Here is a 23654-nt window from a genome sequence, read left to right as displayed (position 1 = left end):
AATGCTATTTTTGGAAAACAATTAGGAAAGCTTGAATAAAAAACTGGATAACTGATGACATGAGGAAATTAATTTTCTTAGTTGTGCTAATAGAATAGTAGTAATACAGGAGAATGATGATTTTAGGAAATGAATAATGAAGCACATAGGAGTGAAGTATCATGAAGTCTGCAATTTATTTTCAAGTGGTTAAGCAAAACACATATATTGCTGAGCATGGTGGCTCATGCCTATAATTCAAGCTACTCAGGAGGCCAAGGCAGGAGGATCACAAATTCCCGGACAACCTAGGCAATTTAGTGAGACTGTCTCAAAAATGAAAAAGGGCTGGGATATAGCTCAGTAGTAGAATGCCCCTGAATCTCCAGTACTACAAAACAAAGGAGAAGGAAAGAAAGGAGGACGGATGAATGAATGAACATGTATATATTTTCTGGTTTTCATAATAAAAACTTGCCAAGCATAGTGATCCATACCTCTAATCTCAGCGTGGGAGGCTAAGGCAGGAAGATCACAAGTTTGAGGCCAACCTGTCTCAAAATAAATTAAAAAAAGAGTTGGGCATGGGGTGGCACACGCCTGTAATCCCAGCAGCTCAGGAGGCTAAGGCAGGAGGATTGTGAGTTCAAAGGTAGCCTCAGCAACTTAGCGAGGCCCTAAGAAACTCAGTGAGACCCTGTCTCTAAATAGAATACAAAAAAGGGCTGGGGATGTGGGTTAAATGACCCTGAGTTCAATCCCTGGTACCAAAATAATAAAAAATAAAATAAATTTTAAAAAGGACTGGAGATGTAGCTCAGTGGTAAAGCACCGTTGGCTTCAATTCCCAGTACAAAAAAAAAAGGAATTAAGATGTTTACATTGGGGTTAGAGGGTGAAGAGGTAGTTTAACTCCCATAAATTCTACCTCAAGATTCTCCACAAACATGTTATATGACTGAACTGAAGACATAATATCCAATATCCAATACCACTCAACCTAACCATAAAAATGGTCCTTTCATGGAAGCAATATTAAGACCATGGGAAGGGTGGGGGTACAGCTCAGTGACAGATTGCAAACTTGGCATGAAAGAAGCCCTAGGTTCAGTCCTCAGCACTTAAAAAAAAATAAGGCTTGGGCTCTCATCCAACAGATGTAGGCAAGGTTCTAATCTTAGTTTCACCCATTTTCTTTTCTTTTTCAGGGTGGTGCTGGGTATCACCCAGGGCCTCATAAGTGCTAGGCAAGCACTGTACTAGTGTGCTATATACCTCAGCACAAGTTTCACTCTCTTTTAGCTGACATTCCATCCCCTCACCTGGGGAAAAAAAAAAAACGAAAAACCATGACTCACAAGTTTTTTAAAAAAATGATTGGCACATGGTTCTATGTTGAAGTGGCAGGAACATATGCTTTAAAATATAGCAGGCATGGGCTCTGATCCCAGCTGAAAACTATAGGAAATTTATTAAATCTCTGTGCCTCAGTCTCCCCATTAAATGATATCTCCCACCTAGGGTCACCATGACAATTTAAATGTAAAATGCCCTAGGGCTGGGGATGTAGCTCAGTGGTACAGCACTTACCTAGCACCATTTGCACATAAAATCCTAGGACTTAACTCAGTAGTTAGAGTGCTTGCCTAGCAATGGTGAGGGAGGCCCTGGGTTCAATCTCCAGCACCAAATTTGTTTTAAAATAAATGGAAAGAGCCCCAATAAAGTACTTGACACACAGCAGGTATTCAATAAATGACACATCTATCCTACACAAGTCTGGACTCAGTTCAGTCTCCCTCATCACCGCAGGACTACCTGACACATTATGCAAACCAGGTGTCAATCTTTTAGGCACCAACTTCCAACTTTGGGCTTCTCCCATTATCTCTAGAGATGACAAGAACATCTCACAGCCAAAAGCCTCTACAAGCACTCAATATCATAAGCATGTCTGTAACACATTATATGGGCTGTATACTGATAAAATGTCTCAAGTAATTTTTTTTTTCTGGTGCTGGGGATTGCAGTCAGGAGTGCTTTATCACTGAGCTACAACCCCAGCCCTTTTTATTTTGAGACAGGTTCTCCATAAGTTGCTTAGAGCCTCATTAATTGCTGAGGTTGGTCTCAAACTTGTGATCCTCCTCCATCCAAGTCATTCTATCACATCTACCTGTCCCATTTCCTGCACAACATTTATGACAGTCAAAAGTTATCTTATTTCCTTCTTCTTTATCTTCTTTCCCCAGTAAAAAAAAAAAAAAAAAAAAAATTGTCAAGGCTGGCCTCAAAGTTGTGATCCTCTTGCCTCAGCCTTCCAAGTAGCTGGGATTAGGGGCATCTGCCACCATGACCAACCAACTCTAGGACATTTTTGACGGTCATATCTGAGGAGTGGGGGATGCTGTCATCTAGTGGAGAGAAGCCATGGATGCTGTCAAACATCCTACAATGAACAGGACTATTCCCACAGCACAGAATTATCTTAATGAAGTGCCAATGTTGAGAAACTTTGCTCTAAGCAGAGTCAAATCCAGGCAAAACTATTTCACAGAAAGGCTAGAAAATTATTCGCTACATTTCTGGGGTATAAGAACACAGCAGGATTCCAAACGGATCACTTCTGGGGGTAGGTGAGAGGAATCCAAGGGGTTATCATTTAAAAGTGAGGAGTTAAGATACCAAACAGAAGTCTTACCAGACCACTCTAAAGACACCACCCAAGGCATTCCAACACATTAACCTGTCCCATTTCCTGCACAACATTTATCCAGTCTAAAGTTATCTTATTTCTTGATTCTTTATCTTCTTTCCCCTCTAGAATATAAGTTCTCTGAAAGCATGGACTTGGTTTATTCTATTCTCCACTATTTCCATAATTTGAACTTATAAACATTAAAACATTCAACAAATTTGATAAGCAAATAAGACCAGGCTTTTGGTGGTTTCCGGTAGGAATGTTCTACACAACAATTTCTGAGGTCGGGTTCGGGACTCCAAGCCCTCTGAAGACTCAGGCTCAGGGTTCAAAATTCAAAAGTGCCGCCTCTGGAGATGAGTAAAAAGGAAGGAATTGGAGCGTACCAATGCGAAGCGGGAGGGGGCGCTAGGTTGAAGCATAAGTGTACTGTATGGGACCGCAGGACACGACAGAGCGAAATGCTGTCCCACATTTCACGGAGGGGTCAAACAGGGCTGGGAAGCTAGAACCAGACAGACCAGCAGGGAGCCGCGCAGCAGGAAGCCGACAGCTGGCAGCTGCCTCCGGACGCGCCTCTTTTGGCGGGAGGGGGCAGTGGGCGCGGAAACACACAGTTCGGCCTGAACCACTAGGACCAGAACGGGGGCCGCACAAAACTCGCGCAACTGACACCTGGGGAAGAGGCTCGAGTGAGAACACCTGAGCGGGGAGAGTCGAACTCCCCCCGTCAGGAGAGGCAAGGAACCTTTTAGGCTTCACAACGGTTCAGGTTACAGAGGCTGGGTCGTACTACTTTGGCGTCGGATAGGGGGGTCCAGGCCGGGACGTGCGCAGGGCGGCAGCCGGGTTTATCTCACCAGAGCCATTGGGTCCAATGATGGCGGTGAACCTCTGAAATGGTCCGATAATCTGTCGACCCTTGTACGATTTAAAGTTCTCGATCTCAATCAGTTTCAGGAAACCCATGTCGGCGGCGGCTCCAGCGGCGGTAGGAGAGGCCGCGCCGTAAGCCCGGGAACCGAGGTTACCCGCGCGGGAAACGCCGCAGTGCAGGCCGGGCGGAAGGTAAACCTCGCGAGAGTAAGCCCAGGCCAACGGGATATCCGGCTTCCTGCGCGAGTGGGAACTAGGGGCGGGAACTTCGGTCTGACGTGGAGGTTTGTTGATCCGTTGCCCAGGCTCGAGCTAGGATTTGGGCCCGCCCCTCTTTCTTGTTGCGTGGCAACCACAAACCGCTGCCGCAGAGGACTAAGTTGTAGAGAAGTTGGTGCCAGGAGGACTCAGAGCAGCTTTTGGGATCCGAGAAGGCAGGCAGGACCTGAACCTACGCTTGCCGAGACAAGTCAGAAGTCACAGCAAGTTTATGCCCCCCAAGGGCAAGTGAAAGGTGGGAATTCTGCTGTGGCTTCATTTAGTCTAGAAAGCCTGAAGGCTTAGACAACGACAGGGTCAGGAATTGGAAGGACTCCGTGGAGCAGAGGGCTGAACGGGAAGGAAGGAGCCAGTGAGAGGATTCATTGTTTAGGTGTGCTCAGATTTCGCTGATGGTGAGGTGAGATTGCAAAATAGATGTTGAGTTAAGGGGGACGGGGTTCACCAGGAGACAGGGATACAAACTGGGGAAGGCTGTGGCCTCAGATTTACCCATGTCCTTCTTTCCTGTTTCTCCAAGCGAGCTCAGAAACTGCCGCTGTAACCCAAGAGCAGACTTGGACCCAAATCCAACTAGGAGCTTCAAAATTGCGATTCTTTACTGAGAAATACCAGAGGCCAGGGTCCCTAAGGCAGTGCTCTGCACCTGCATCCTTCTTCCCTTCATGCCTCTCCCCCATGCCATTTCCACTGCTGCATACCCCTCTGCCACCTTCCCTTTCTTTCCCTCTTCCTCTTTCCTCTTGGTTCTCTGACTTCTGCCTTCCCACTCCCTTGTTACCTTCCTTCCTTTTCCTCCTCTGCACCTCTGACACTCTCCACTCAGCTTCCCCACCTTTTCAATCCCTCCTCACCAACTTTTCATCCCTCTATAATCTGTCACCTTATACCTATTCATTACTAAGGTCATGGCCTTAGCAATACAAGAAGCTTAAAATGCCTACTGAATCTTCCTGGTCAGTGACCTTACATTATGGTGGCAGATGGAACTGGTAGGCTGGGGTTGGTGCCATTCTCAGATGTGGAAAGGATCTGGTGGTTGCTGTAGCCACTCCTGTAACTATTTTTAAAATTATGTCTGAAGGCTCGGAAGAGTCCTAAAGACAAGACTCTTCCTCAGGACAAGTCCAGAAAAGTGAGAATCCTACAATCAAGTAGGAGACCCATAAATGAAGTTCACTTGGAAGAAAAAGTCACAGACAGAGGGGATAAGATGAACAAGGACAGCTATTTCATATTATTCACAGAGAAGGAGAGAATTATTGTTCCTTTCTTCTTTTTTCTTTTTTTCAGTGCTGGGGATCAAACCCTGGGTTAAAACAAGTGAGAAAGGTAAAACTTTAGAAATTTTAGAAGAACATGTAGGAAAATACCTTTATGATCTCTGGATAGGAAGGAATTTTAAAAAATAATAACCACTAAGTTCAAAGGATAAAAAAAGGGTAAACGTGACTACATTTACATTCACTAATATTCACCATAAAGAAGTGAAAAGATGGGTAAGTACACAGAGAAAGCCTCTAAAATATTGATAACATTTTCTGAGTTCCATGGAAGTGTTCATTTTGTTATTGGTGGCACACAGCTGTATTCCCAGTGGCTTGGGAGGCTGAGACAGGAGGATCATGAGTTCAAAGCCAGCCTCAGCAAAGTCGAGGCTCAAAGCAACTCAGTGTGACCCTGTCTCTAAATTAAAATTAAAAAATACAAAATAGGGCTGGGGATGTGGCTCAGTGGCCGAGTGCCCCTGAGTTCAATCCCTGGTACCCCCCCAAAAAATTACTTTAAAATAATAAGCAAATAAAAAAATCACAAATTTGGAGATATTTACCACATTTATTTATTTATTTGCTTGTTGTTTATTTATTTCTGCAGTGCTGGGGATTGAATTCAAGGGCACTCTACCACTGAATCTACATCCCTAGCCCTTTTTTATTTATTTTGAGACAGGTTCTCACTCAACTGCCATGGCTGGCCTAGAACTTGTGATCCTCCTGCCTCAGCCTCCTGAGTCAGTAGGATTATAGGCGTGTGCCACCACACCCAGCTGACAAACCTGATTTTGTTTTGGGCGGGGAGGTAGCAGCCCTATTTTGTAGTTTATTAGAGACAGGGTCTCACTGAATTGCTTAACACTTTGCTAAATTGCTGAGGCTGGCTTTGAACTCATGATCCTTTGCCTCCACCTCCCAAGCTGCTGGGATTATAGGCTTGTGCCACCACACTGGCCTGATTTTTTAAAAACAATGACTGTGGAAAAAAAGTAAACAAAAATATGGTGCCTATAAATGACAATAAAGTACTGTATATTTCAAAAAGATAGAAGAAAGGGTTTTGAATATTTTCACCATAAGAAATGATAAACGTTTAAGAAGATAGCTATGTTTACTCTGATTTGAACATGAGATAATGTATATTTATATTAAAACATCACATGATACCCCCAAAATATGTATAATCTTTATATTTTTATGTATCATTTAAAAATAAATTCTAAAAGTGCAAAAATTAAGTGAACAAAAGATATGAATTGGCACTTCACAGAGAAGCAAAGATGGTTAAACACGTGAAAAGATATGAAACCCACATTAGCAATAAATAAAATTTCAATTAAAGTCAGTAATTATAGTTTTATACCCACAAACTAAAAAACATTAAGTCTGCAATACCAAGTGTTGGTTAGGATGTACACTGACTGGAGTTTTTGTACATTATTGTCATAGTGTAAAGTGGTATAATCTCCTTGGGAATTAACTTAGTATTATCCTATGAAGTTAAATATGCATACATTCTACAACCTAGCACTTTCTTTCCTGTTTCTCTCTCTCTCTCTCTCATATACACGCACACACACACACACACACACACGTACGCACGAGAAACTTTCCCACCTGCACATATGAAATCTCTCATCTCTAAGTTCCTCTTTTTCTCTTGCAATTAAAAAAAAATCCTTAACTGAGTTGTTTGTCTTGCAGGGTCCTAATTTCTTGAACCCACTTCAATTGGGCTTTCATCCCTATACTCCACCAAAGATGCTCTTGTCAAGGTCATCAGCAACCTTCATGTTACTACATCAGTCAAATCTCAGTCCTCATTTTACTTAATCCATCATCAATTGATCACTCTCCTCCAAAAGCATTTTCTTTACTTGGCTTTAGGAAGACCACATCTCCTAGTTTATCTCCCATCTCACTGGCCACTCCTGTCCTTGTCTCCTCTGGGGCATTCTTATCCATCTACACTTACTCCCTAGAGATTTCATATAGTCTCATAGCTTTTCATTTCTTTGTGTTAAGGGCTGGGAATGCAGTTCAGTGCTAGAACATTTGCCCTAGCATGCTCAAGACTGGGTTTGATCCCTAGCACGGCAAAGAAGCAAACAAAAAAACCCATATTTCTTTGTATCATTCAGGATAGGCTACATTATACTGAGGTTACAGATAACCCCCAAATATCAGCAGCTTATAAAAGCAAAAGCTTAGCTGGGTGCAGTGGCACACATCCAGCAACTTGGGAGGCTGAGGCAGGAGGATCACAAGTTCAAGGCTAGCCTGGGCAACTTAGCAAGACCCTGTCTCAGAATAAACTAAAGAGGACTGGGGATGTAGTTCAATGGTAGAGGTGCCTCTGGGTTCAATCCCCAGTACCACAAAAATAAATAAATACAAATAGAATAAAAACAAAAGCTTATATCTCACTTAAGTTTCTTATTCATTGTGGACTGGCTGCATCTCTGCTCTGTGTCATCATTCCAAGACTTCATCATTACAGGACCCAGGCTGAAGAATTACCTGCATGGGCAATTCCCTCACCTCCTTCAAGTATTTGCTCATGTTACTTTTTCAACTATGCTTCTCCTGACTTCCATATTTAAAAATTGCAACACTCTCTCATTTCCTTGGCACCTCCAATTCCCCATATCCTGCTCTATTTCCATATTGCTTATCATCATCTTACAAATTACTCAATGTACATTTTATGTTTTAATTTTTATTGTCTGTCTAGAAAGTAACCTCCACAATGAGAGATTTTTGTCAGTTTTATTCCTCCATGTCTCCCAAATGCTTAAGAGCATCTGGCCACTAGTAGACGCTCTATGAATATTTGTTAAATGTTGAGAGCCACAGCCGAAGGAGCCCCAGCAAACCTCCAGCTGCCAGCAAACTTCCAGCTGCCGGCTGATGATTGGCTCACAGCGGCCCCAGCAACATCTAGCTGATTGGCTCCTCGGCCCCAGCAACATCTAGCTGATTGGCTCCTCTGCGGTGATGCTCATTGGGCTGTTTCCCTGCCCTTTCAGACCACGGAGCTGCTCATTGGGGGACTTTTTTGGCTCCGCCCACGTGACCCAGCCAATCGGCCTCAAGAGCAGGAGGATTGTGGGAGGTGGAGAGAAGCTTGTGAGGGAGAGAGAGGCTTGTGGAAAGCCGGTGGTGGCAGTTGAGGCTCTGAGGGTTTTTCCTGAGAGGCTGTTTTGTTTGGCGTGTGTGGTTCTAAAAATAAAGTTAGTTTCTTTTGACAAGTGGCTCCTGATTGTGCCCAGCCTGACTGTGGCATTTGGTGGCCCATATGGGGAACGACTGAGGGTAAGTGAACTGCTCGCCCCTGAGGGCAGGGCGAGAGGATGGGTAGCCATTTTAAGATTCTTCTTTTGTTATTTTGTTTCACTTTTGTTTTAAGTTGCCTGTCCCTGGAGATGTGTAAGATGGAAGAAAAACCGCTCACATCTGAGGAACAGATAGGGAGAAAGGACGGATGGACATTTCAGGAGGCTATTATAATGATTTTGTGTTGTTCCAATTTTGTTTCACTCAGTTTCAGTTTTGTTTGGCGTCATCTTGTTGGGTTGTATTATAGTAGAAATACGGGATCAGAAATTAGTAAAAAAACAAACTGAAAGAGTGTTAAGTAAATTGTTAGAGGAAGGAGGCATCTCAGTAAAATCAAGAACAATCAGGGCATACGTTGATACAATACAAAAATGTAGCCCATGGCTTTTTAAGGAGGAGTTGTTAAATATATCACAATGGAACCAATTAACAATTTACATTGTCTTCACCGGCACTGGGATGAAGATAGGAATTCTGGCAATAATGGCTAAAGAAAAAATTATGTAACATTACAGAAGGCACTAAAAGAAAACAATTTTCTTAACAATTTACATTATCTTTAAGAGAATTATTAAATATAATGAAAAGGAAAGGTGAAAGTAAACAAACAGATCTGTTAACCTTCTTTTTTGTTTACATATTAAAACAATCCTCAAGAGTTGTTTACCCAATTTAAATTAAACCATATAAATCACGTGAAAAAAAATATTTGGATCCATTTTATCATGAGCGCTCATCATATATGATATATGGACATACGTACATTCAAACATATAACACAAAACACAAGTGTGCACACATAATATAATACATACAACACATAACATTATAGTAAAGGCCTTATAACTTTTTACAGGTGAAATCTCCATTGCAATGTTTAAAAACTCTATAGTCAAAAAATAGAACTGATCAGCAAAACATTAACCTAGGTCTGTATGAGCTCAAAAAACAAAATAGAACTTCATGATATGGCAAAGGGCAATAATAAAATAGATATTGAAAAAAGCATCCTGGTTCTGTTGCAGATGTAAGAATAGCCAAACTGGAGTTTTGGATATCAGTTGTTATGGATTTGAGCCAAATCATCTTCTTTTTGGTCTGTAGAAATCGCTTTAGTTAATCTTTCTGGAATCCAAATCGGCTGCTGTTCTCCCTGTGGAAACACATAAACAGACCCCCGACTCCAGACAATCACTGGGTCAGGACCTTGGTTAATCTCTCTGGAATCCAAATCGGCTGCTGTTCTCCCTGTGGAAACACACAAACAGACCCCTGACTCCAGACAATTACTGGGTCAGGACCTTTCCATTGTCCTGTTAGAATATCCTTCCAAAGTACCTTGGGCTTATGCACATTTTTTGGACACATATGCCTTTCCGCAGCACTAAGTCCTGATGAATCCAAATTTAAAAAGTTTAGAGTAAAAAGGGTTATTTTAAGTTTATCTTTGGGGAATATATACCCCTTCCCAATTCCTTCTTTTTGCTTTAATAAGTACATTTTAATAGTTTGATGAGCTCTTTCAACTATGCCTTGTCCCTGTGGATTGTATGGGATTCCTGTTATATGAGTAATGCCAAATGTTGAGCAAAATTGTTTAAAAGAGGTAGAAGTATAACCAGGGGCATTATCTGTTTTTAACTGTTTTGGAACACCCACAGTGGCAAAATTTTGTAAGCAATGAGCTATAACATCTTTAGTTTTTTCTCCGGCATGAAGGGAGCCCATCAAAAATCCAGAAGAAATATCAACTGTAACATGCAAATATTTTAATTTTCCAAATTCTGGCAAGTGTGTGACGTCCATCTGCCAAATATGGTTAGGTATCAATCCTCTAGGATTGACTCCAAGATTAACTTGTGGTAAAAAGGTCACACAATTTTGACATTGTTTTATTATTTGTCTAGCTTGTTCCTTAGTTATTTTAAAACGCTTTTGTAAAGTATTAGCATTGACATGGAACTTTTTATGAAAATTTATAGCTTCTTCTAGTGTAGAAAAAATATGTATGTCATGTGTAGTTTTATCTGCTAAATCATTGCCCAAACTAAGGGCTCCAGGCAATCCTGTATGTGCCCTGATATGTCCTATAAAGAATGGATCTTTTCTGTCCCAGATTAGACTTTGTATAGTGGAAAGCAAAGAGAAAACAGTAGAAGAAGGGGAAATCCTACCAGCATCTTCAAGAGATACTATAGCATTAACTACATACTGACTATCAGAAAATAAATTAAATACAGAATCTTTAAACATCACAAAAGCTTGTAAAACTGCATTAAGCTCTACCTTTTGAGCTGATTGTTTGGGTACTAAAAATGTAAAAGTTTGATCAGGGGTAACTACTGCTGCTGTACCATTATTTGACCCATCAGTGAATATATTTGGAGCATTCATGATAGGTGTTTTTCTTGTCATTTTTGGAAAAATTACAGGATGCAATGACCAAAAAGACAATAAAGGATTAGATGGTAAGTGGTTATCAAATGAAACATTAGATTTGCACATGATTATTGCCCAAGTATTTAACTCATTAGCTAACTCATCAATTTGATTCATAGTATATGGAGTAATAATTTTATTGGGAGAAATTCCAAACACTCCCTTTGCTGCTTTCATTCCTTTGAGTATTAATTGTCCTACAGCCTCAGGATACCTAGTAAGAATAGTGTTAGGAGAATAAGATAAATGTATCCATAATAATGGACCTTCTTGCCAAAATACTCCTGTAGGAATATTTTTTGTTGGTAGTACAATAAATAATAAAGGCAAACTTATATCAATTCTATCCAAATGCATATTTTCCATATATGTTTCAATGATTTTTAATGCCTTTCTTGCTTCAGGCGTTAACATTCGGGGTGAATTTGGATCTGATGGACCTTTTAGGATATCAAATAAAGGTCCCAACTCTCCTGTTGGTATACCTAAATAAGGCCTTATCCAATTTATGTCTCCTAATAACTTTTGAAAGTCATTAAGTGATTTGAGTTGATCTACTCGTATTTGAATTTTTGGTGGACGGACCATGGTTGAGGATAATAGAACTCCTAAATAATTAATTGGAAAATTTAATTGTACTTTATCTATTGCTATCTCTAGATTATAATTTTTTAATAAGTTTGTAAGTGTGGCATAACATTCTAGCAATGTGTTTTTATCTTTGTGTGCTAATAATACATCATCCATATAGTGAAATATTTGTAGTTCAGGATTTTGATTTCTAAGTGGCTGGATTACTTTGTTAACATAAATTTGACACATAGTTGGGCTGTTAGCCATCCCTTGAGGGAGTACTTTCCATTCATATCTCTGATCAGGACCTTCATGATTCAGTGCAGGGATAGTAAATGCAAAACGTGGACTATCCTCAGGATGAATTGGAATTGAAAAAAAAACAATCTTTAATATCTATAACTAAAACATACCAGGTTTTTGGCAAAGCAGACAACTGAGGAATCCCTGATTGAGCAGGTCCCATAATAACCATCTCATTATTAATGGCTCTTAAATCTTGCACTAATCTCCATTTACCAGATTTCTTTTTGATGACAAAAATGGGAGTATTATGGGGAGATACAGAAGGTTGTATATGTCCTTCCGCTAATTGTTGTTTGACCCGGTCATGGGCTGCTTGTATCTTTTCTTTAGTCAGGGGCCACTGAGGAACCCATACTGGTCTTTCTGATTTCCAAGTAATTTTTATTGTCTCAGTGGCCCTTTCTGAAAATCCAACCCATGTCTTTCTGTTCCTTGATCTATTTGTATTGGTGCTGCTATACCTTGTTCTTGTTTTTCTAATCTTTTTCCTTTCCTAAAACCTTGTCTAGTCATAATAGTGGGTGCATTTTGGTTGATGTTATTTGTTAATGTCAAACCTAATTGATCTAGGACATCTCGTTCCCATAAATTTACGGGAAGATGATCCAATACATATGGCTGTATAGTTCCTTCACATCCTTCAGGATCCTTCCAATCTAATACCATTGCACTTCTATGGGGATTAATCGCCACTCCTAGGCCTCGAAGCGTTTGAGTGGCTTGTTGTAATGGCCAATGTTTTGGCCATTCTTGACGAGAGATGATGCTAAGGTCTGCACCTGTATCCAGTAGCCCATTAAATTCATGTCCTTGAATATTTAGTTTTAGCATGGGGCGAGAATCTAAATTTAAAGAAAGCATAGCCCAATCTACACCTGTGGAGCCTAATCCCTTGGAACCTCTTTCTACAGTATGACTGGAAAATTTATCATGTAGGCTGGGTATTATTAGTAACTGTGCTATTCTATCTCCTGGTGAAATTACTGATATACCCTTTGGAGAACTGGCTATAATTTTTATTTCACCTTCATAATCGGGATCAATTACCCCAGGACTTATCATAAGTCCTTTTAGAGTAGAAGAGCTGCGTCCCAATAATAAGCCTACTGTTCCTTTGGGAAGAGGTCCTTTCACCCCTGTGGGAATGATTTGAACTCCCATCTCTGGAGTTAGTACTGCTCTGGCGGAGGCGCAGATGTCCAACCCTGCGCTCCCTCTGGTTTGTCTGATGAGGGATCTGATGGACAATGTGTCCTGGGCACTACCCTGATGGGGTTGCTGGGTTCCTCCAGTGCTCCGTATATTTGTGGTTTTGGGCCCCGGAGCCTTGGGCCCCCCTGTCCATTTTTTGTCAATGGAGCCCGATGCCTTTCTCCACGATATCGTGGATAAACACCTGGTCCTTGTTCGTTTTTTGATAATGGAGTACCCTCTATGGTGGTTTGAGAACGGCATTCATTAGCCCAATGTCTCCCTCTACGGCATCGTGGGCAAATACCTGGTATTCTACTCCTTTGATACCTAGTTTTGTTAAACCCTCCTCCAATGGGGCAATTTCCTTTTAAAATGTCCTGTTTGTTCACAATTGTAGCATGTTCTTGGCCTGGCATCTAAAGCCTGTTTTACTGCAGCTGCCACAATTTGCCCTTGTTCATTAATGTCTCTGGCATCTAAAGCCTGTTTTACTGCAGCTGCCACGACTTGCTCTTGTTCATTAATGTCTCTACATAATTTAATATATGTGTTTAAATCTTCATGTTTCCATGGTCTAATGATATCTCTGCACCAACGATTCGCTTGCTCATAAGCCAGGTGTTTTAGTAATGGCATTGCTTGTTCTGTATTCCCAAAAACTCTGGTAGCTGTTTGAATAAGCCTATCTACAAATTCAGCATAAGGTTCATTAGCTCCTTGTATTACCTTAGATAATTGACCTTGTAAACCTCCATGTCCTTGTAAAGTCTTCCATGCCTTAATTGCATCTACAGCAATTTGTGCATATACACCAGGATCATATACAATTTGTTGCTGCTGATTCGGCTGTGGCTCTCAACAGTTAAATGATAGGATAAATGCCAAGTAGAAAAAGCAAGATTCAGAATATATACAGCCTGATATTTTATAAAGGTCAAAACCAATAAAACTTGTAAAAATGTTTTTCAGAGATTCATACACATACAATGTATATTAATAAATATTAGGAGGAAATGATAATAGATTTTTGATATTATATAGGGTACTGTTGGAATAAGAAAAAGAAAGAAGAAACATAGAACACTTCAATGGTATTGATAGTGCTCTATTTCTTAAGGTAGGGGTTGGTTTCTTTATTTTGTCATACTTTCAATCTTACATCAGGATTATATATATTTTCCTGTATATATCAACTACTTCACAGTTACAAAATGATTGTTTAAAAAAGACCTCATGTAGGATTGTTTTAAAAAGACCTCAATAGGAGTTGAGGAAAGATACTCCACACAAAGGAACACCACATTCAAAGGCCCAGAGGTGGGAACAGTTATGTTGAAATACTTGATGGGAAGCCAGTGTGCCTGGAGCATGGGTTATGAGACCAACTGTAGAAGTGTGGAGGGATTGGATCTTGAAAGCCCATGGTAAGGAATTTGGATCTGATTCTCAGTGCAGTGGGAAGCCTATGGAGGATTTTAAGCAGGTGAGAAACATCATCAGATTTATGTTTGCAAGAGTTTTTGTGTTTTTTTTTTTTTTAACTATGGCTTTGGCTCACATATCAAAAGTGGGTTTCCCCAAATGTGAAGGGACACAGATGAATTTAAGACCTTGAAACTTTCATCTCACTAGAAAATAAGTAATAAAATAAAAACAAAAGGGGAAATTTATTTCAGTAAAGAAAACGTCTGGTTGCTGTGTGATGAGTGGGCTATAGGAACCAATGGAGGAAACTGGAAGACCAATCTGGAGACCTCTGCAGTCATTAGGAAGGTGACAATCGTGGCTTTGACTAGGGCTATTTTGAAAGAAGAGGGAGTGAGGGAAAGGAGGAGTTAAAGGATGTCCCCTGAGTTTTGGGCCTGAGCAACTTGGTGAATGGTAGTACCACTTACTGAAATGAGGAAAACTGAGTAGAGTATGAGAAAGGGTGAGATGTGTCAATGCCTTTGAGGCTTAGAAAGGTGAGCAGGGTTCAGATCATGAAGACCCTTATAAATCTGGCAAAGGGGGTCAGACCTTATTTTGTGAGCACAGGGGAGCCATTAGCTTTAAAGCTATTTTCAAAGGTTTTAAGCTGAAGAGTACCATGGTCATATTTGCTCTCAGAAAGATCACTCTGGTGGCCAGGGCAGAGAGGATAACATGGAACAAGGGAGGCCAGTGAGGAGACTCCTGGGAATATCACCTGATATGAGACTGTGAGGCCTGAATTAGGGCAGTGACAGCAGAGACGAAGACACAGATATGAAATATGTCAGAAAGTAAAATCAGTAGGAATCAATAACTGGTGAGATACTATAGGGATAAAGGAAAGGAGGTGGGATGTAATCAAGGACTGTGGTCAGCACTGATGGGCCATTCCACTTCCCCTTCACTCCAGATGTATAAGCTAGGCCTGCCAGCAGATCCCAAGGAGGTGGCAGCCATTGAAGCTAGAAGAAATCGAGAAAAAGAACGACAAAGCCGATTCTTCAATGTGCGGAACCGAGTCATGGTGGTGAGTAGGCAGTGGGAGTCATTTCACAGAACTGGGGCTACCTCACATGACTGGAAAGGAACACAGCAGTGCCCATTATAGTCCTTTTCCTGACTCAAGCAGGCCCTAGGGCTAGAAAGGAAGGAGGAAGGGGTGGTACCCACTCCCATAGGCCCAAAAGGGGATTGGGAAGGATGGGTGGTACAGGGGGTGACAGTTGGCTCTTTTCTGGTCAGCTCTGGGCCATGTGGTCTGATTCTTGAGAGGCAGGCCATGTGAATCCAAAAAAGAGCTAAAGCATATTTGGTATTATGTATGCATAAGCCGTTTTGGCAAAGTAAGTAATATACTGCTAACCAGAATGAGGGCGAGAGACTGAAGGGATACTTAGTCTCTACTGATCTGTATTCCCTTTTGTACTACTTTAAATGTTTCCAATGAATTATAACCAAAATAAAGAGAAAATATTGATGGTTTAAGAAATAAAAAAGGATTGCTAGGTGGATAGAAAGAGGAAATGCAGCATGGTGTTCTGGAAAAGACACCTTAACTGTTTGAGGCCAGGTCTGCTGTTTGTTAGAGGTGTGGCTTTGGATAAGTCACCTTATTTTCTCTGAGCTCCAGTCTCCTCTTCAGTTAAATAAAGGAAGCACTGAGGTGGCAGCTCTGATAATTAGAGCATGGTGCCTGGCACAAGTAAGTAGTTGGCTACGTTTGAGTTGTTAGATGGAGATCCAGGTGACAAGCATTTCCTCGCAGGGACTGCTCTGTTGAAAGCACTATCAGGGGGGCTGGAGATGTGGCTCAAGCGGTAGCGCGCTCGCCTGGCATGCGTGCGGCCCGGGTTCGATCCTCAGCATCACATACAAACAAAGATGTTGTGTCCGCCGAAAACTAAAAAATAAATATTAAAAAATTCTCTCTCTCTCTCTCTCTCTCTCTCTCTCTCTCTCCTCTTCTCTTCTCTCTCTTAAAAAAAAAAAAAAAAAAAAAAAAAGCACTATCGGGCAGTGATGATACAAAGATAACTAAAGCCCAGTCTCTCTCATGAAAGAGCTCACAGTCTAGTAGAGGAGATAACTGAACAAACTTCAATGTAATGTAGACAATGGGTCCTAGATTATGGGAGCAGAACCTTCCCGAAGGATCAGAGAAACAAAGATTGAGCTGGTCTTGAAGTGTGAATTGGAGTTTGGGTAGAGGGGAGGAAAGTGTTCTAAGTAAAGGAAGCAGAGCAAAGGCTATAGATTCAAAACTGCCTAAGATGTGCAGGGAACTGGAAGCACAGTTCCCAAGGCTAGTGAGAGGGGAGACAGGGGAAAAGGGTGCAAAGAGATGAGGCTGGAGAAGGAGGCAAAGGCTAGACCATGGAAGCACTTAAGAGCCATGCTTATGGGTGGAACTTTATACAGTAAGTCCTGAGAAGCTACAGGAGGATTTTTAAGTGGGTTCTAAGCAGTTTGTTAGAGCACTCAAGGACCCTACTGGGCCTCTGCCCTGATTTAGTCCCTTTCTTTGGGATCCAGGTGGATGTTGAAGCCCTCAACAACCAGGAAGAGGAGAAAAAGCTTCGGGAGGCAACTGAGCAGAGCAAGGATGCAGCTTATGGTAAATGTCCAAGGCCACAGGTCAAACCAAGAGCCTGAGTAGGCTCAGGTAGGGCAGTTCTTCCTGTGTGGAGGGCCTGAGGTCCTAGGGTGGTGAAACAAACCAGATGGCCTTTGGGAGCAGAGGCATGCTAACTGGACCTCCTGTGGTGCCTTCCCATGTCCCTGCCTATCACCCCCAGATACTAAGCAGGTGCAGTATGATCTGGTAGCCCAGATGCTAGAGAAGGAAGAGGCAGAACGGGCACATCGACTGGCCAAGAAAATCCAGGATTTTCGGAAGCAGAAGCAGCAGCTCAAGAAAAGGCGTGAATCTGACCCTTGGGATCCAGACCGACTCCAGAGGGAGTTTCCAGTCTATTTCAATGACAGTGATCCCTTCTATGGCCAGGCCAGCATGCAGTGCTTCTTTGGGGAGGACCTGGACAGGACCACATACCTGAGAATGCAGCAGGAGCAGTTCAGGTACAGCCTGGAGAGGCAGCTGCAGGAGCAACAGCAAGCCAGGGTTGATGAGAAATGTGCAGGTAAGCAGCCAGGCCCTCTGGACTCAAGAGTCTCAAGGTCTAGCAGGCAGCTCTCCTGAGCTAGGTACTACACCCAGGAGGCTAGAACTCTGTGGGGAGGTCATTACCCAATACCCATATAACTGATGCTAAAAGTTTAGGCTGTGTAAGCCCCAACTTCCCTGACTTCCTTCAGTAATTGACAGTGTAGCTATTGTTCATGATTAGCTTGGCATTCCATTACCTGGGGACAGCATAGTATAAACACATACCTAACAGCTCTGCTCTACCTAGCTAGTTTGGGAAATGAATGTTCCTTTCTGTGCTTCAATTTTAATTAATTTTTTGTATTTATTTTTTAGTTGTAGTTGAACACAATATCTTTATTTATTTATTTATTTATTTATTTATTTTTATGTGGTGCTGAGGATTAAACCCAGGGCCTCACACGTGCAAGGCGAGCACTCTACTACTGAGCCACAACCCTAGCCCTAATTAAGTTTTAAATTTATTTATTTTGGTACTGGGGATTGAACCCAGAGGTGCTTTACCACTGAGCTACATCCCCAGTCCTTTTTATTTTTTAAGACAGGATCTTGCTAAATGGCTTAAGGCCTTGCTAAATTGCTGAGGCAGGCCTTTAACTCACTATCCTCCTGTCTCTGCCTCCCAAGTTACTGGGATTTATGAGCATGCACTACCAAACCCAGTTTAATTAATTGTTAAATTATTATTTTTTAGTGCTGAGGGTTAAACCCAGGGTTTCATGTATATGTGCTTAGTTCTACCACTGAGCAAAACCTCCAACAAGTTTCTTCATCTTTAAAATGGGGATAAATGAGGCCTGGTGGTGCCTGCCTGTAATCCCAATTTCTAAGTAGGCTGAGGCAGGAGGATCACAAGTTTGAGTCCAGCCTAGGCACAACTTAGTGACACGCTATCTCAAAATAAAATATAAAAAGGGCTGGGAATGTAGCTCAGTGGCAAAATGCCCCTGGGTTCAATCCCTAGTACTACAAGATAAATAAATTAATTAAATGGGGATAATAATCCAAATCACATGGAGTAGCTACTATTATTATATTCTCTGTGGCCACATCCTTCTCTTTCATCAGAGGAAGCCCTTCAAGAGCAAGGACTATGTCTTATGTATTTATATTGCTCACCTTTCAAATCATCAGTTTCTGACAGTTCCTAGAAACAAGATCATCATGTGGCTAGAGTGGAAAAGAATGCCAGTGCTGTGCCCTTTGCTTGTGCTGTGCCCTCAGCCTAGAGCACCATTTGCTCTTTTTGCCTGTGTACAAGAACACCTCCTCCTGGAAGCCTTCCTGCTACCTACCACCCAGAGCCTTCACACTTTGTGTGTGCTAAGCATGTCCTCTACCACTTTTAGCCTCCAAGCCTTTGTTATGCCTTGTATACATCTCTGCTATTGTCCTTTCCAGATTGTGGTCTGATAATCTGTTTGATCTGTGTCCCCCACTAGATGGGGGGGCAGGATCTAATTCTGTGGTATGCTTAGAATCTAATACATGGATCTTATAGTGAGGCTTGGAGGTGAAATGGTTTACCCAAGACTACACATTTCAGAGGTGGCAGAGCTGCACTTTGACCCAGGTTGCTGCACTTTGGCTATCCCTAGCCCCAAAGAGTAACCCCTTCCACATCTCTACAACTTGGACACTAATTCCCTCCCAAGTATACATATACCTACATAAAATTTGTTGACTAAATGGCTGAATGAATGAACCAGGAATGGAGGAAGTTGTATTTCTCCATGTAGATATGCTCAATGACCAGCTGCACTTAGCCATGGACATGCGGGCTGCCCACCTGGCCAGGGTAGAGGAGTCCTGTCGCGTGGCCATGATGTTTGCCATGGCCAATGCCAACAAAGCCCAGGTATGGCTTGACCCCTCCAGTGCACCTGGTCCTCCCAACCCCCTGAACAAAATCCTGGGGAACCTTAGCCACACCCTTCCCCTCATATCCTTTCTCAAATCAGTTCCAGAATTGTCATCAGCCTGAGGACACCCCTTCCATCTAAGGTGCTTCTTAGAATACAAGTCACCTCTCCCTATCTCCAAACACAAAATGATTTAAGAACAGATTATTGCCCTCTAATCCTGAGTGCAGAGAAGTTCCCTGTCCATTCCACCGCCTATCCTTAGGATAATTAAAATCATGTAGTGTCTTTTCTTTCTCTCCCTGAGATGGAGAAATAGGGCCACGTTTCTCCCACCCTTGGAACTGAGAGTTCTCTGAGGTTAGGCACCCAAATACTTATATTTGCCCACCAGGCAGCTGAGCTGGCTGAGCGGCAGCGCCTTGAGCATCAGCGCCAACAGGAGGCCAACCTCATGAAGATTCAGAACCAGGTCACCAGTGACTTTCTAACTGAGAACCCCCAAGTTGCCCAGAATTCCATGGCTCCCCACCGGGTTCTGCCCCATTGCTGGAAGGGCATGACTCCACAGCAGCGAGCCGCCATCAGGAAAGTCCAGGAAGCACAGTGCCATGAGAAGGAGGCACAGCACCAGGCTGAGCAAGCATTGGATACTGAATGGGAAAGCCAAACCATGCACCTGGCCCAGGCAGTGCAGGAGCTAGAAGAGCAGGAGAGAGAATTGTGTGCAGAATTTCGGAGGGGGCTGGGTTCTTTCAACCAGCAGTTGGCTAAGGAGCAAAAAGCCCAGTGAGTTCTAGGGAGTGGCAGTGGGGATGAATACCATGGGAGGGTAGGGAAGGATGGTGAGGACCAGGGAGAGGGAAAACATCAAGTGAGGCCTCTGGACTTTTTTTTTTTAACAGGCAAAATTATCTGAATTCAATAATCTACACCAATCAACCTACAGCCCAGTATCACAGCTTCTGAGGTCAAGATGGTCATCTCTCTCTTCTCTCCTATCAAGCTTACAGATGCAAATGCTACATACCCCCACCTCTTACCTCTAATCCATTCCCCAATGAGAGAGCTAAGACAATATCCCCACCTTCTACCCTAAGTAATAAAGTTATTCGCTAAATTCAAGGCCATGTATTGTTGTAACAGGACACACAAAAATGTGAGGTACTGCCTTTCCTATCCTACCTTGCTTGGGACTCTATATATCCAACCCTATCAAAGCCTTTACCTTTCTTCCCCATGCCAGTTCCCCCAGCACAAAGCACTGCCCACAAAGTAAGAAAATAGTTTATTAGGCACAGAGGATGACTGGTAGACAAAGTTAGTAGTACCCCAGGAGGAGGTGGGGCACAGGAGCCTTTGTTTTCCCAGACTTCTCCCTTCAAGGCTGCATGCGGATGGCCCCATCCAGCCGGATGACCTCTCCATTGAGGAATGGGTTCTCTATTATGGTCTGTACTAGATGAGCATACTCAGCAGGGTCGCCCAGTCGGCTGGGGAAGGGCACTTGGCTGGCCAGGAAGTTGCGTACCTTCTCTGGAAGGCTGGTCAGCAGTGGGGTGCCAAATAGGCCTAGACAAGATAGTCAGAGTCAGAGACCCACCCTTGTTTTCATATTTACTCAGTTCTTCTTCACCTTAGGCCTACTTCTTGTGCCTCTCTAGGGCCTAGAGATGGAAGGCTACTGTTACTTAGATAGTGGATACCTGCCCCTCACAAGTGCCCATGGATCCCACCCAATCCCAGGTATGGCAGGAAGAGAGAATATGTCTACCTGGAGCAATGGTCATCACCCGGATGCCTATTGGAGCCAGATCCCGAGCAATGGGCAATGTCATGCCCACTATGCCCCCTTTGGACGCAGAATATGCAGCTTGTCCCACCTAGAAAAAGAGTAGAGGTCAAGGGTGAGAGAGCCCAACAAGTCAAGAGGAGGCACAAACTTTGCCCCTGATCACACACCTGGCCCTCAAAGGCAGCCACACTGGCAGTGTTGATAATAACCCCACGTTGGCCTCCCTGGTCTGGTTCATTCTGGCTCATCTCACCAGCAACCAGACGGATCACATTGAAGGTACCCATAAGATTCACCTGGAAAATGAGCAGAGACATGGTGTAGGACCTCAGGAAGAGGCAACCATTTGATCACTAACAACTTTGGGGATAACCACTCCCAGAGAGTTCATTCCCACTCCTGGAGAACCTCCAAGGTCTTACATTGATAACTCGCTGGAAGTCCTCCAAGGTATGGGCCTGGTTCTTCTTTAAGTTGTATGTCTTAATGGCCACTGCAATACCTGCACAATTCACAGCCACATCCACCCGGCCAAACTTCTCCTTTGCTAGAGTCAGGGCCAATTGCACATCCTTCTCAGAGGTCACCTTCAAAGGGAGAAACGTAGAAAAGGTATTCATTTGCCAGCACATCATGTCACTACTAAACCTGGGGGAGGAGGCCCAGTCCTTGGGTGGGAACAGAATTGTGTGAGCAAAAGACAGATGAAGAGGGGCTGGGATTGTGGCTCAGTGGTAGAGTGCTTGCCTAGTATGTGTGAGGCACTGGGTTCAATTCTCAGCACTGCATATAAATAAATTAGAAAAATAAAGGTCCACTGACAACTAAAAATTATTTTTAAAAAAGACAGATGAAGAGAAAGTGTTATAGTAAAACGTGAGGAGAGTGGGGTGAAGGTGTATATGTCAGGTACTATAAAGCAGTGTTGCAAAATACCTTTCAAACTTATACAATCTTTTGATAAATTCACATATCCCTGGTGATTCTCGATTGCTATGGAGCAAAGAATTAATACAACCCTGTTTTGAAAACTTTTGATAGGAACATAAATGAGCTTTTTTTTTGTATCCCCACCTACTAAGAAGATTTCATGAAAATAGTTTTTCAACTTTGTAAATGTAAAACCATTAAGATACAATATGCATTTTCAAATTATGCAATCCTCCCTTCAAGCAATTCTGATAAGTCCAATTTCTGAGGCTGTGGTGCAGTTTTGGGGTCTTTACGGTAGGTAGTGCTATAGTGCTTGAAGGCTTAGGCCAAAAGGGACAAGTTGTTATCCCATAGATAACAACTTTATGGGAGGGACCCCCATGTGTTCCCAGGTAGGTGGTAGTGGTCTCAAGGACACCCTGGGAAAGTTGAAACCACTCACATCTGTTGGGGCGAACACGCAGCTCTTTCCTAACTTCTTGGCCTGGGCCTCACCACCTGAGTTGGGCAGGTCCAGAAGCACAGCAGTAGCCCCTTGAGTCACCAGTCGCTCCGCGGTAGCCAGACCAAGACCCGAGGCTCCTCCAGTTATTACCGCGACTAAGCCCTGAAAAGGGACACCGTCAGCAACTACCCTCTCCATCCTTTCACACGCGGGTTGTACAGGCTTCTGAGGGGAAGTGGGTGGGGGCGGGAGGTGGCCCAGGTGTGCTTCCTCTCCTCACTGATGAGATCTGAGGGAGGGCAGGGGGGCGAGGGGTTTCATTCCCCAAATAGTTCAGTGACCCCACATATTACATATGCAGCGGACTTTCCCTTTACTGAGCCCAACCGCCACCGCAATACCCCGCCCACATAAGCATGGCCCTTTTTTCCTAGTTCCTGGCCATGCCGTCTCAGCCTGCAAAGCGAGGCAAAGGGTGGTTTACCTTCAGGGTCCGACACGCCGCAGCCATCTTGCGTCCGCTTCACCACTGGAGGCTCGTCCCTTTAGCACAGGCGCTCGCTGATTGGCTGAGGTGGAGGTGGTGCCTGCAGGGTGGAACGACCGCCGCGGAGGACGTAGGGGCGTACCCTGCTTCTTCCGAGAAAGTCCTAGTGTGATGTTTGTGGAGACTTATCTCCCCAGGAAATAGAACCCCAAAGCAGCAGCTCATTCCTTTTGTCCTGCTCTCTAGCTGGCCATTTGGCAGGTGGCCAGCTCCCTGGGGGAGATGAAGGGTGGAGATTGAAAGGGAGTCCCCTTCTCGGAAAAAAATTTGAGATCCCCAGGCACTGGGGATACTCGAATAATAAAAGGTTTATGCCTTCTAAGAGGGCACAATCCAGCTGGAGAAAGATAATTATTAAGTACAGTTGGAGAGATGGGTGCAGTGGTGCAAGCCTGCAATTCCAGCAGCTCCAGAGGCTGAGGCAGGAAGATTGTGAGTTAAAGCCAGCCTCAGCAATTTAGCGAGGTCCTAAG

General features: G+C 43.1%; 3 protein-coding genes across 15 annotated transcripts in view; 1 reads left to right on the top strand and 2 right to left on the bottom strand.

Annotated features, from left to right (window-relative positions):
• Smc1a (structural maintenance of chromosomes 1A) overlaps positions 1-3672 on the bottom strand; it is a 56590-nt gene extending 52918 nt beyond the window's left edge. For all 5 annotated transcript variants that reach the window (XR_006853434.2, XM_046452614.2, XM_046452616.2 and 2 more), the window contains exon 1: positions 3541-3672. Coding sequence is in view for 4 of the 5 variants with exons in the window: in XM_046452614.2 (XP_046308570.1) it covers positions 3541-3649 (109 nt within the window). In the remaining variant the exon portion in view is untranslated. The remainder of the gene's footprint in view (positions 1-3540) is intronic.
• Ribc1 (RIB43A domain with coiled-coils 1) lies at positions 3641-20586 on the top strand. Of its 9 annotated transcripts, XM_046452620.2 has the most exons (8): positions 3812-4070; positions 5129-5167; positions 15344-15460; positions 16966-17047; positions 17229-17573; positions 19339-19457; positions 19856-20250; positions 20367-20586. In XM_046452620.2, the coding sequence occupies exons 3-8, from the start codon at positions 15344-15346 to the stop codon at positions 20428-20430; spliced, it is 1122 nt and encodes a 373-aa protein (XP_046308576.1). In that variant the 5' UTR covers positions 3812-4070; positions 5129-5167; the 3' UTR covers positions 20431-20586. The 9 variants fall into 9 exon arrangements, with proteins under 9 accessions (XP_046308575.1, XP_046308576.1, XP_046308574.1 ...); XM_046452619.2 differs by lacking the exons at positions 3812-4070; positions 5129-5167 and adding an exon at positions 3641-3748; XM_046452618.2 differs by lacking the exon at positions 5129-5167 and having other exon boundaries at positions 3813-4070.
• Positions 20587-20732: 146 nt separating this feature from the next.
• On the bottom strand, positions 20733-23310 carry Hsd17b10 (hydroxysteroid 17-beta dehydrogenase 10). The gene is made up of 6 exons (XM_046452628.2): positions 23119-23310; positions 22632-22796; positions 21679-21843; positions 21424-21552; positions 21236-21344; positions 20733-21033 (listed from the first exon to the last, which is right to left on the bottom strand). The coding sequence occupies exons 1-6, from the start codon at positions 23143-23145 to the stop codon at positions 20843-20845; spliced, it is 786 nt and encodes a 261-aa protein (XP_046308584.1). The 5' UTR covers positions 23146-23310; the 3' UTR covers positions 20733-20842.
• Positions 23311-23654: the final 344 nt, after the last annotated feature.

This window comes from Marmota monax, unplaced genomic scaffold (genome assembly GCF_021218885.2).
Source record: "Marmota monax isolate L192 unplaced genomic scaffold, Marmota_monax_Labrador192_F-V1.1 WCK01_AAM20220418_F8-fsc00223, whole genome shotgun sequence".
NCBI classification, from domain to species: Eukaryota; Metazoa; Chordata; class Mammalia; order Rodentia; family Sciuridae; genus Marmota; species Marmota monax.
Note: the sequence above shows the minus strand (reverse complement) of the source record. Positions and strands in the feature narration are given on the sequence as shown.

Excerpts from the sequence above, each read along its gene's own strand:
- Hsd17b10 (XM_046452628.2), bottom strand. The coding sequence starts at position 23,145 with ATGGCTGCGGCGTGTCGGACCCTGAAG. Across the intron at positions 22,797-23,118 it reads CGGCGTGTCGGACCCTGAAG|GGCTTAGTCGCGGTAATAAC; the intron begins GTAAACCACCCT and ends GTCCCTTTTCAG. Across the intron at positions 21,844-22,631 it reads GCGTGTTCGCCCCAACAGAT|GTGACCTCTGAGAAGGATGT; the intron begins GTGAGTGGTTTC and ends CTCCCTTTGAAG.
- Ribc1 (XM_046452622.2), top strand. The coding sequence starts at position 8,107 with ATGCTCATTGGGCTGTTTCCCTGCCCTTTCAGACCACGGAGCTGCTCA. Across the intron at positions 17,048-17,228 it reads GAGCAAGGATGCAGCTTATG|ATACTAAGCAGGTGCAGTAT; the intron begins GTAAATGTCCAA and ends TATCACCCCCAG. Across the intron at positions 17,574-19,338 it reads GGTTGATGAGAAATGTGCAG|ATATGCTCAATGACCAGCTG; the intron begins GTAAGCAGCCAG and ends TTCTCCATGTAG.